Source organism: Mytilus trossulus, chromosome 3 (genome assembly GCF_036588685.1).
Source record: "Mytilus trossulus isolate FHL-02 chromosome 3, PNRI_Mtr1.1.1.hap1, whole genome shotgun sequence".
NCBI classification, from domain to species: Eukaryota; Metazoa; Mollusca; class Bivalvia; order Mytilida; family Mytilidae; genus Mytilus; species Mytilus trossulus.
The window spans coordinates 46,624,980-46,638,838 of NC_086375.1; the positions used below are offsets into that span (position 1 = coordinate 46,624,980).

The window sequence follows — 13,859 nt, forward strand, 5'->3', positions numbered from 1 at the left end:
TTGTTTAGAATTTGAGCTCAATAATTGATTTTTTGTGTGAAGTAAAAAGGCTGAGTCTTGTTGTTATATTGACAATTCTAGATGGCTGTGTATCAGCGACAGATTAGACTTGATTGACGTCAAAATGCTGTTGCGTTTTGTTAGATTTGCTCAAGTATTTCTTTACAAGGAAAATAATATCAATAAATTTTAAATATGCATTGACAAAATATCAATATTGCCCGTGTGAAAAACGACATTAATATATATTTTTATGTTGTAAAAAACAATAGTGCAAATTAATGCGACAGACATTAAATAAAGGGACTTAATACATCTGAACAAAAGAAAACATGAAATATTGACTTTTACGTAAAATGTGCTTGTCACTTGTTGTTTTTTCCAAGCTCATTGTAGCGATTTCAATAAATAATATATTTAAATGTGTTCTTTGCTAGGAAGATTCCACATATGGTGTATTAAGACATGGTTGAATAAAATATGAAAGATGCTCGGTAAAAAAAAAAAGCAATCATAAATAATTCAAAAGTTGGAACTGGCAGACTGGAAAGAAAAATAAATATAATAAGGATTTTTTTTTTTATAAATTAGTTATTATTTCCACTCATGCTTATCTAACATGTTATGCAAGTTTTCACATGAAAGTTACCTGTATTTATTAGAATCACATCTGAGATTTAAATGAGCAATTTTACAGGTCAAAGCTTGATGCTGCATGCATGCATAAAGAGGACAGTTGTACTTAGAATTATTCAAAGAAGTTATATTTTTTTAGTACATGTTATACATATGTTACATGCGAAAAATGAAAATTGTATAATAAGTAATGCTCTTACTGAAATCTTGATCCAAATCAAGGCTAAAAAGTTTCTGAACATTTACCACTTAATTTTGCTTTCCCCTATTTAATGGTGAACTTTTAAACCAAAGACCTACAAATTGCAAAATAATAACATTAGGACCTATGAGCTACGGGTCCACATCTATGAACTTTTTAATTTCTCACAAAAACAAAGTAAAAACACAAATATAAGCACATAAAAATGATGTCGTAAAATTTTGTTATAGAGGACATATTGTTTAGTCATTTTAATATAAAAGTTATGCAAAATAATAACATTAGGACCTATGAGCTACGGGTCCACATCTATGAACTTTTTAATTTCTCACAAAATCAAAGTAAAAACACAAATATAAGCACAAAAAAATGATGTCGTAAAATTTTGTTATAGAGGACATATTGTTTAGTCATTTTAATATAAAAATTAACCAATATTTCACTCATTGAACATTGATATAATCAATTCCTTTTATTTTTTTTAATATAGATACTGGATAACTCACTTTCCTGTACATTTTGACCTTGATAATAGGTTAAAAACTGTTGTGAAGAGATTAGGATCTCTTTTGCTGTCAGAAGGAAACACCAGCTTTAAAGAACTCATTGATCTTTCAAAAGTGTAAGTATTATACAAATGTTAAAAAAGATTGGATGTGTGATAGAGAAGCTTATGAAATAAACACCAGAAATATACTACAGCAAGTAACTTTAATACTCAGGTCATTATGATAGGGATGGGAATAGAACAAGAGCTCAGTTGTCCCAAAACTTGAATTCTGCTTCTAAAAACTTGTAAATTAGTACCCATCTAATGACTTATGTGCTAAATTTATGTAAAAGTTTTGAAATTACTGATTCCTTTCTTGTTTTGGAAACTTATATCAAAATATTTGGTTCATTTACATAGCTTAAATAGTTTCTAGTTTAAACATTATTTTATTCAAAGAAATTGTATTGGATTTGGCAACAGGCAGAGCCTATGTAAGCCTTTTCCATTTAGGGAAACATAAGTCCACATCACATGTTTATACGAAGCAAGAGGACATTGGTCATGCTACTATATCACATACATGTAGATATACACCTTGTCATAATGCAAATGTTTAGACAAAGATTTAATTAATCCTTCCTTGATTATGATAGACTAAAGTGATCTGCAAATAAGATTTAGACCTGGCCTTGAATGCACAAAACTTTGTTCAGTGCTCTGAGCACAAAAATCATGCTCGAAACATGAAATCCAGCAATTTCATTGGCTGATTTTCAAGTTTGAGTACAAAAATCATGCTCGAAAGTTTTATGACCATGAGGCCAGATACAGCTCCCCTTTAGACAAGATCACACCTAATAGCATATAATCAGACTAGATACAGCTCCCCTTTAGACAAGATCACACCTAATAGCATATAATCAGACTAGATACAGCTCCCCTTTAGACAAGATCACACCTAATAGCATATAATCAGACTAGATACAGCTCCCCTTTAGACAAGATCACACCTAATAGCATATAATCAGACTAGATACAGCTCCCCTTTAGACAAGATCACACCTAATAGCATATAATCAGACTAGATACAGCTCCCCTTTAGACAAGATCACACCTAATAGCATATAATCAGACTAGATACAGCTCCCCTTTAGACAAGATCACACCTAATAGCATATAATCAGACTAGATACAGCTCCCCTTTAGACAAGATCACACCTAATAGCATATAATCAGACTAGATACAGCTCCCCTTTAGACAAGATCACACCTAATAGCATATAATCAGACCAGGGTTAAGTTCAGGGTTGAGTTCAATATGGTAGCAGCTATGTAGTGCTACGTAGATTTTGACTATTGAACATGTAGCTATAGACTAGTTGTTACATAGATATTGATAACAGCTACGTAGCTGCTATGTAGCTGTTACAATATTGAACTCAACCCTGATATAAATGTAAGACACTCAAAGTCAAACAGTATGTTTCATTTTGTATTATCCAAAAATAGTAACCAAATCAATGTTTACATGCAGTTTGATGTTTTCATGACAATGTTGGTCTTTTTTTCAGTCCCTCCTATGATTGGATGAGAAACATGTCAGTGAGAAGTTCTGCAATGCGACATAACCGTAAAGTTTCCTTGGTGTTTAATCATTTAGAACCGTTGGAATTAGCAGAACATTTGACCTTTTTGGAATACAAGGCTTTCAGGAGGATATATGTAAGTTTATTTATTCACTGAAGATTTTTGAAGGGGGAGTCTAGGGACTTGTCATATTTGGTCATGGCTTTTCTAACATGAAGATGAAATTTTATTATTTTAGATCTCAATGACCAAATTGAGCAAGAAAATGACATTAAGTTTATATAACGTTTGTTATGAAATGATGATATATGTGCTCAATAGATACAACATTTTACAATCTTGTTGTATCTTTGGACTCACCAGTTTTGAAAATGATGAGTCCCGACAGATTTTCGTGAGTCAATTCACCTTAATGAGAACCCTATGTTGACAGTACTTTCAAAACCATCTATCATTTACTTAAACAAATCACACAATAATTAAATATTGTGTTATAAGTTTAAATAAAAGAGGTAACAAAACCAAACCAAATACAAGTGTATACTAATTTAAGATGGTTTCATTAAATCTTACTGTCCTTATTTACTTTTATATTATTTACTTCTACCTTTATAACATCAATTATTTATACTATACCCATACAAGACATTTAGTAATTGATGAAAATTATGAATAATGATGAATGCTTTATTACTATTTCTTTGATGTATATAATATTTAGGCTAGGGATTTGGTATCATTCGGGTGATGCATGTTGTACAAAACTTTCTAGTATTGGAAAATTCTGATGATCTGAACTAAAGGAATTACCAGTGCTTTTATAATGTCAAATAACAATACACATGTGACTTGACGTCATTTATCTTACATTTGACATTTAAATTTGATGTAAAAATGGCTATTGTTATATCTCTGTGATGAAGATTATACCGGGTGTTTGATCATTTAGGATGGCACACTTCACTGGTGTAAATAAATATTTGTTCGGTCAACAGCATAAAGTGATTGTTTGTCCTAATAAAAAGAGTCATTGATTAAATTATAGATTATAAAAGTGTATTAAGGTCACTGTCTCAAGTTTAATGTGTATATGGCTTCAAAATTTGCTGAAATTGACGTAAGTCAGCTATTATTCGTCAGATAATCAAACAATTGTCCAATCAAGCATATATATTTACAAGATGAATCCTTTATCTCACTAAGGAAGGAATGCATAGAAATTGTCATTCTTTTGATATTGTCTTTTGTTCTGAAGTGTAAAATTATTGACCTGTAACACAGATGGTAGGCTGTCACAGTCATATTTAATAGTTTAATGGTACAATTTCCATTTAGTTGGAAAACGATATCTTTGATATAGATATTTCCATGCTAACTGGAGTAGGAGTATAAATGCTAAGTGTTTGCTCAATTCTATTGAGTGCTTTTAGAACAACAAATTCTTCTTTATTGGAATTCTGCACCTTTTTTATATTTCATCTTGTCAAATGTCTGTGTGAACTGTTCTCACTTAGTGTCTATCCTCTGTTTTCTCATATTTGTCGACTTCTCTGAAATTAAGTGTTCTTTTTCAAAATTCTTGTTTTGTACTTATTGAACTAAAATATGGCTGACAGAGGCAGTTATTGATTCTGATTGGTTAATTTTCAAATGGAAGGTCTTTTCTATGAATATTTCATTGAACCTAATAGGAATTTTTTCCTTGAAATCACAAGGCTAATCTGAACCAAATCGACCAGTCATAGTGTGGAGATGGTCGTTTCTTAACACTATCTTTTGTCTTGATAGGATTAAATTTTTACTCTTGAAACATTTTTCATTTTGCTGGTCGATTTTCAAACTTCTTCTTTGATGAATTCCAATGCCAATCTGAGCCAAATATTAAAATTAAATGCACCACATAGAATTTCTGATACTTGTTTTCATGAAAATTTCTCATTTTATATAAGACACCTCAACAAATGCTTCTTCCAGCATGATCTTTAATAATTTTCAATATTTTCAAAATACTAAAAAGGATATATAGGGCAACTAATGTGCCTATTCTTTAGGAGATTTATTTTGGAGGTGTAATGGTTGACATTATCCATAGATTCAAGATGACTTACCAAAGTTTTTAGATATAAAAATAAATAATGTGTTATGATTGCCAAAGAGACATTTCTCCTTCAGAGGTGTAATACCACCATTGATTTTCCCCTATTAGTCTTTGTTAAATTTGCACTTTTCAAAAAATTGTGCAGAATTTATCTTTGTTTCAAATAAAGAAATACTTGGCATGAGTAAAGTTTTATCCTGTCCAGTTCTATAGAAAAAATTTCACATAACATTTCATTGCATATAAGAAAATAACCATCATTGGAAGTTAACCAATCAAATTTCTACCCTTATTCTATCTGTGTACAAGGTTTAGTCACCATGTAACCTCAAGATTACAAAATTTTCTATAGAAATCACAAATAAAAAATAATGGTGTTTTGAAATACCCAAGACATATGTTTATGACACAGAAATAGTTTTACTGCAATAAAATGTAGGATTAATTACCTACAACGGTCAAATTCAAGGGAATATTTTTTTAGACCTACTTTCGTATGCAACTGGATGTGACGTACCATGATTTGGTGGTATTACACCTAAAGACCGAATGGCATAGAAGTTTTAACTTTTAACAACTAAAGGTCACTGTCTTGCATTCAACAATGAGCAAAAATCACAGTGCATAGTAAGCTTTAAAAGGCCTTCAAATGACAAATGTAATACAATTCAAACAAGAAACCGGCTTTATGATCAAAACAATGAATGAAAAACAAATATGATAAACAGCAACAAACGACAACAACTGAATTACAAGCTTCTAACTAAAAGACTTAGGCTGAGGAAAACAGGGTTGTTGGCCCCACATACTTGCTCTCATTTTCAAAAGACAGTGGTGTATTAGTTAAACTTGAGAACAAAGTACAGAAATTAGTTTAAAAAGGCCTCCAATTGTATGTTGTAGTGAAAATGTTGTTATGATATTTTTGATTGAATGTGATACACACTTAAATTATCTACGTCATTTTTAGCTCACCTGGCCCGAAGGGCCAAGTGAGCTTTTCTCATCACTTGGCGTCCGGCGTCCGGCGTCCTCCGTCGTCGTCGTCCGTCGTCGTCCTGCGTTAACTTTTACAAAAATCTTCTCCTCTGAAACTACTGGGCCAAATTAAACCAAACTTGGCCACAATCATCATTGGGGTATCTAGTTTAAAAATTGTGTCCGGTGACCCCGCCAACTAACCAAGATGGCCGCTATGGCTATAAATAGAACATAGGGGTAAAATGCAGTTTTTGGCTTATAACTCAAAAACCAAAGCATTTAGGGCAAATCTGACAGGGGTGATATTGTTAATCAGGTTAAGATCTATCTGCCCTGAAATTTTCAGATGAATCTGACATTCGGTTGTTAGGTTGCTGCCCCTGAATTGGTAATTTTAAGGAAATTTTGTTGTTTTTGGTTATTATCTTGAATATTATTTCAGATAGAGATAAACTGTAAAAGCAATAATGTTCAGCAAAGTAAGATCTACAAATAAGTCAACATGACCAAAATGATCAGTTGACCACTTTAGGAGTTATTGCCCTTTATAGTCAATTTTTAACCATTTTTCGTAAATCTTAGTAATCTTTTAGAAAAATCTTCTCCTCTGAAACTGCTGGGCCAAATTATTTGAAACTTGGCCACAATCATCATTGGGGTATCTAGTTTAAAAATTGTGTCCGGTGACCCCGCCAACTAACCAAGATGACCGCCATGGCTATAAATAGAACATAGGGGTAAAATGCAGTTTTTGGCTTATAACTCAAAAACCAAAGCATTTAGAGCAAATCTGACATTGGGTAAAATTGTTAATCAGGTGAAGATCTATCTGCCCTGAAATTTTCAGATGAATTGGACAACTTGTTTTTGGGTTGCGGCCCCTGAATTGGTAATTTTAAGGAAATTTTGCTGTTTTTGGTTATTATATTGAATATTATTATAGATATAGGTAAACTGTAAACAGCAATAATGTTCAGCAAGGTCAGATTTACAAATAAGTCAACATGACCAAAATGGTCAGTTGACCTCTTTAGGAGTTATTGCCCTTTAAAGTCAATTTTTAACTATTTTTCGTAAATTTTATATATCTTTTACTAAAATCTTCTTCTCTGAAACTGCTGTGCCAAATTGATCCAAACTTGGCCACAATCATCTTTGGGGTTTCTTGTTTAAAAAATGTGTCCGGTGACCTGGCCATCAAACCAAGATGGCCGCCACGGCTAAAAATAGAACATAGGGGTAAAATGCAGTTTTTGGCTTATAACTCAAAAACCAAATAATTTAGAGAAAATCTGACATGAAGTAAAATTGTTAATCAGGTCAAGATCTATCTGCCCTGAAATTTTCAGATGAATTGGACAACCTGTTTTTGGGTTGCGGCCCCTGAATTGGTAATTTTAAGGAAATTTTGCTGTTTTATATTGAATATTATTATAGATATAGGTAAACTGTAAACAGCAATAATGTTCAGCAAAGTAAGATCTACAAATAAGTCAACATGAACGAAATGGTCAATTGACCCCTGTAGGAGTTATTGACCTTTGTAGTCAATTTTCAATCTGCTTCCTTTGTTTAATATTCACATAGACCAAGGTGAGCGACACAGGCTCTTTAGAGCCTCTAGTTTTGTTATCGCAACAACTAGAAAAGATCTTTATTTCCTGTTTGATGTTAAGATATAGGTTAGTTAGGGTATATGACACTTTTTCATTCGAGGTCAATACTATTTATGGCATACATGTAATACCTTCTCTGGGTTCAACATAACAAGTGACAGGATAAAAGCTCTATATATTTTGTCAGTGGAAATATTTTGTAGGGATTAAGATCATATGAAAATCATGACTAGGCAACCTACATTTCGAGATACAGAAATTAATTTGATTTTAAATTTCAGAACTTTCGTAAGAATGGCCAGTGTTTCATGCACTTGAAAATCTGAAGAAATTTTAGTTATACCATGATGCAGTTTCAGTTTTATCATTGGTCTATGATTTTCCAATTGCATATGAGTTATAAAATGGAGTTTCCTTTCTTCACAATTTTAGTCCAGCTTAGTGGACAGTTCTAGTTTTCCTAGCAAATATTAAATACAAAAAGGTACAACTAGGATAAACCCAGCCTACAGGAAAATAGATTTCTACAGAAATACAATGATAAGGCTTATCCACAAGAATGAATACATGTATATCAACGATTTTTCTTTAATTTCAGTTTACAGATTTCAAAAACTATGCAATCACAGCTTCGTTGAAAGACAATGCCAAATTAGAAAGGTCCATAGCTTTGTTTAACGGATTATCACAGTGGATACAATGTATGGTCCTGAGTAAAACCACACCACAGCAACGAGCTGATGTCATTGTCAAGTTTGTTAATGTAGCAAAGGTTTGTAATTTATACAAATGATAAGACATATTAGGGTACATTATCCTCAGAAAGAAAAAATAAAAAATCAGACCACCCCACATTGATAAGAATAGGAATGTGAATTGTGAGGCATTATTGAATTGAATAATGCAACTTGGTGAGTATCACAAAAATAATAAAAATTTGCATTCTGAATTCAAGGCATATGTCTCTGTGTATATTTTCCTGAAATCACAAATATTTATCTTGCATTATTATCCATTCTTCAAAAATCACAATAATAAATGTACGCAATAATTTTTGGATTTTCAGTAAGGTAAAATGTTATGTTTAATTCAGAGAAGTCAATTTTCTTTTAATGTTAAACAAGGTTAAAGAAAAGACTATTTAGAAGATGATGGTTAAACAAAATTTATTTCTATATTTAAAAAATTCTGGACTGAATGCCCCCTCTATGTTCCAACTTTTTCATCCTTAAAAGAAAGAATTACTTCCAAATATAATCTATAGGATGTACCCACAGTCAGTTGCAGGAAAGATTTCTATCCTAATCCATGTATGAATGTTTTATTATGTCACCATATCAGTTGGTCATTGTCTGTGGAGATGAAAATGTTGGTAATTAACTGTGTCTTATATTTAGGTCAGTGTCACCAACCAGTCAGCAGTCACTTCAAAATCCTATAACTTGACATGATGAATTTTCTATCAATCATACATCACATAGGTTGTTGTCTCCTTTATACTGTATGTGATTTTATGGGGATTTTTTACCTTCTCAGCATCTTCCCCCCCCCCCCCCCCCAGATACTTTTAATTAAAAGAACTAAAATTAAAATAATGATATGAATTCAAAATCAGCTTTTAAATTAAGATTAATCCTACCTAAGATTTGACAGTATGTTGTATGTCACTGGGTCAATCGATAAAAACAGGGACATCTCTTGTCGATCAAAAATCAATTCTCATACACAGCGAACTTCTTATAATTTAATTGCTTTCTATATCTCATCTCAGTTCGTATCATATGGCAGGTTTTTAGTGCATAAAGTGTTTTTTACATTTATTCATTTAAATAATTTCTCTTTTTCCTGTATTGTTTTCATTCAGTTTGTAAAGGAAATCAGTATTAAGATAAATAAAAGATAAAAAAAAATGAAAACAATAGAAGAAAACGGAAAAAAATAAATGATTTTATCTAGCACTTCATCTACTATTTTTAGAAAAATAATGATATATTGTTGTTACATTACCTGTACTTAATACAGACTAAAGAGGTGAATGGAACCTAGGTTTAATATGTATATTTATTAGTGTGGGAGGGTTATTACTTTTGTATTTTACATGAAAGAGGGTGATAATTTTTAATGTTTTCCTCTGGGAGGAGGCGATAATTCTTATTTTCACCTTATGCTGAAAACACAAGTTATATAAGACCAATGATATTGATTCTTGTGAATGTCAAATGTTAGATGCATGTCTGTTACTACTATTAAACTGACAACTTTACTGCTTACAGAAGCAAATATAATCACTTTGACCTTTACAAAAGTTGATGATTCAATGACCATAGTTAATGGGCTACTGTGAAAATCACAATGCTTAATATCGGACTTTAATAAAGTTCACATCAAACCAGCATATGAAATGACCTTTGGTATTTTATATGAAATAAATTCTTAATTGATACAGTAGTTTTTTTCTTATTGTAAGATCTAATCATGGTAATCAGCCAGTTGAGATTAATTGTTCTTGTATCTAATATTAGTACCCAACTTGGAAAGTCTGAAATAAAAATGAATTCTGACATTTTAAAGAGCTATTTAACATATGATTCACAGCACTTAGGGTCATAAGGAAGTTATAGGTACAGGCAACAATCTCTCAAAAAGGAATGAACCAAAGGACAGAGTTTAAGATGACCAAACAATCCATTTACTGCCTTTTAGTCACAAATTATCTTTTGTTTTGAGGAACTGTTTAATTTTCACAAAAAAAAGTTTTTGAGACCCCCATTCTCTTTATCCTAATTGTCTTTTCGAAACATGGAACAGCTCAGAAAAACATGGAAATTTCTACTGTTAGTACTTTAAAAACCTTGACACTTAAAAAAAATATATATCTTTCAGTTGAATGTCAAAATATTTTTTGTTAAAATAGTAATATTTATGAGGACATTTTGCAATATATAATTACTGACCCGCTGTCTTTGTCATATACTCTAATGTACCAGCTTATGTTCAATAATATAAGAACCTGTACCTATAATATTTTTTGTAGAAAATCTTAAATTTTGCAAAAAAAAACATCAGTCTGATATTGTGTTATCATTTATGACAAAAATAAAACTTTAAGCTTCTTCTTACATTTATCATGGCAATAAAAGCCAGTTTAATAACATCACTAGCTTACTGAGAGATCCATTTGTTATGATTGAAAATTAATGTGAGAATTTAGAATAGAGATTTTATCATACATATTTCAATAAAATATTTAAGAGCTGAAAATTCATCAAGAATTCACAGCAAAGGTATGAAATGTTATTACCGTCTGTTTGTTATTGAACTAATTCAAATTGGAAGTTTTTTTTACATATCTATACAATGTACCAAATAATGGATTCAGATTACAGATAATCGGATTAAGAATGATTTTATACATTTGTATTCTGATTGGCAGCTTTTATATGATGTATCTTTATTTTTTTTTGTTAAATTTGAAACATCTGTTTGTATTCACATGCAATAAATCTGTTTGTAAAAAAAAATATTTGAGGATTATCTGAAAACAATGTTAGGTCATTCTCTAAAGCAGACCTTTTTTGTTATTTTAAATCAATATAAGTAACAATTGATTTAATTTCTTGCTGCTATTGAAAATTTATTGACTTCATCACTTTTTTTTAGCACTGTTGTCCTGAAAACTTCTTTTGAAGAAATTGTATTGAAGATATATAAGAATCTTATATAAAAGGAACATACTTTTTTATAACACTATATTATTTTTCAGAAACTTCGAATTCTACAAAATTTTAACACACTAATGTCAGTGGTTGGTGGTCTCACGCATAGTGCTCTGGCAAGGTTATCAAAGACAAATGCCTGCATACCTAGCGAAACACAAAAGGTAAATCAGTAATATTTAGAAAAATATGAAGTTTCCAATGATGCTTTTTATTTTCTGAAATAAGGTGACATGAATATAATTTTTCTTAAAACCATGAAAATATGTGCATACAAATTTCACTGTACAATATTTAACTTATACTTATACTTTATCACATTGATTTTGAGCTTGATGTGGTTCTCATTACCTTTGTCCTTGCATTATATATATATATATAGTCTGTTTCAAATAAAAATGGTTCAGCAGTCTAATAAAGTTTGTCACTTCTTTTTGTACCTGAAATGAACATGACCTAGAGTTGACGTCACAAAAACACCTTTTCTCTAGCTTATGTTCTGTATTCATTTATTTTCAATGATGATTCTCAAAAGATCATATGAAAAAGGTGACTAATCCTGATTATACAGATTCACAGTAATTTGTCAATAATTACATTTAGTAATTCATATAATTAGATTTGGGAACAAAAAGTGCAAGTGCTACTTGTTCTGAACTCCATGTGGGTTAATTGGTGATTAATTTTGATTTGATACACAATGACTTATGACATTTTTGTACTAATGTAACTCTCATTTAAGATGTAGCTTGACCTATATTTTCAATAATATATGAATATTGAATCTGTTTAATAATGACCTCAAGAGAGTAATCATTTAATGATCATACCATTTGTGCATGGTTTATGAATGGAAAAGACCATCCAGCAAGATCTTCTCTAAATTTACCCAATAAAAACTGCTATACAATATATAGGCTAATGTGTCTGTCTCCAAATTCATTTCAATACTTTTTAGGAAATTTTCTTTTATTAGAAAGTATATCCATTCTATGTAGGTCACAGACATTAACAATGAACTTGGATTGAAAGTCTATTTTTTGCTATTATTTTCTTTAATCAAGTACATTTATGAACTGTGACTTTCAAAACATATGAATTGGATATATTTTGAAATTTAAAAAGCTATTTAGGTCATTCAAAGCTATAAAGAATGAAAAAATGTAGGTTAATCATATTATAAATATTATATTGTTATCTTAAAAAAGATTTATAACTTATTTTACTGGACTGCAATAATATATGGAAGTTGTATTAAAAAAAATAGAATTATGAAACATGTGGAAGCCAAGCATTTCTGGATATTGATTGGTCAAATTTCAGATTTATTTGTACACGTCAGTGGTTCATGAACATTAAAATATAGTTTTGAGAGAACCTATTTAAAGATTTCTTATTATGTTTAGATGACATACAACAAGAATGAAGCCACATTGGTTTAACTCTGTAGGAAATCTTTTATGAAAATCCCTTGTTGATATTGAGCAGACATATGAAAATTCTAATTGGTAAATTATATAAAATAGAAAAAAATAAAATCCTTCAGTCAAATGGTGACCTGATTCAGCATGGGTATTACATCTAAAAAATCACCCTGGTTTTGTTGGTTTTTTTTTGTGGGGGTGGGGAAGGACCTTCCAACTATTATGTTTAGCAACTGGAAAGGGTTGTTTCAGACGACTCACTTCCCAGATAACAGCACCTTGGTCTAGAATAGTATACAGCATAAATTAGTACCAAATGGACTATAGTTGACCTTTTTCTGTCATTTAGTTTTTGTTATTGTTTGGTTGCTGTCTTATAAATGAACACCTATTCATTTAAAAGAAAACAAGTGACCTATTGTTGCTTACATCTAGGTCATTTGGTCTTTGTTGGACAGTTGTCTTATGACATATATTCTTATTTGTATATAACTGTTGTCCTTGTTTTAAAAATTCCAATAGCTCTTGTCGCAAAACTAGGACAATTTAATTGATACTGACATTGTGTTTCATTTCAGACTTTGATGGAGTTCACAGAGTTATTGTCATCCAGTAATAACTTCAGTAACTACAGAAAAGTATTTAATCAGTGCACTCATTTTAAGATTCCTATATTGTAAGTATAACACCCAACAAAGAAAGATTAAGAAAAAGAAAGTGTTTCTTTGAGAATAAAGAATCAAAATGACGAACTTACATATCTTGAGATGTGGGATTATGAAATAAGAAGGATAAAAGCTTTGTGTTTTGGCAGTTTTTAAAATTGAAGTTTAACTCTTTATTTTTATTATTCAAACTTATCTACCTCCTTACACCAAATAAAGGAAGTTAACGTTCAAGTCATAAAAGACACCAAAGCACCTCTTTATAATCTAAAGGACTACTGTTTCTCTCATTGTTCACACACCAAAATGAAAAAAAAAAAAATGCATCATTGGTTAAATTTCCATTATTTAGTACAGTTTATTAAACCAAACACGACATTTTGGTGTAAGCTTTTGAAAATATTACCCATAATGCATTACATTTCGATATGGTGAATCAAA

The 13,859-nt window shown here is 30.8% G+C and overlaps 1 protein-coding gene across 5 annotated transcripts in view; it reads left to right on the forward strand.

Moving 5' to 3' along the window:
• The window catches only part of LOC134711634 (ras guanyl-releasing protein 3-like), an 81,865-nt gene that overhangs the window by 50,457 nt on the left and 17,549 nt on the right, over positions 1-13,859 (forward strand). For all 5 annotated transcript variants that reach the window (XM_063572366.1, XM_063572369.1, XM_063572365.1 and 2 more), the window contains 5 exons: positions 1,329-1,460; positions 2,903-3,053; positions 8,212-8,385; positions 11,377-11,493; positions 13,332-13,429. In XM_063572366.1, coding sequence (XP_063428436.1) covers positions 1,329-1,460; positions 2,903-3,053; positions 8,212-8,385; positions 11,377-11,493; positions 13,332-13,429 — 672 coding nt within the window. The remainder of the gene's footprint in view (positions 1-1,328; positions 1,461-2,902; positions 3,054-8,211; positions 8,386-11,376; positions 11,494-13,331; positions 13,430-13,859) is intronic.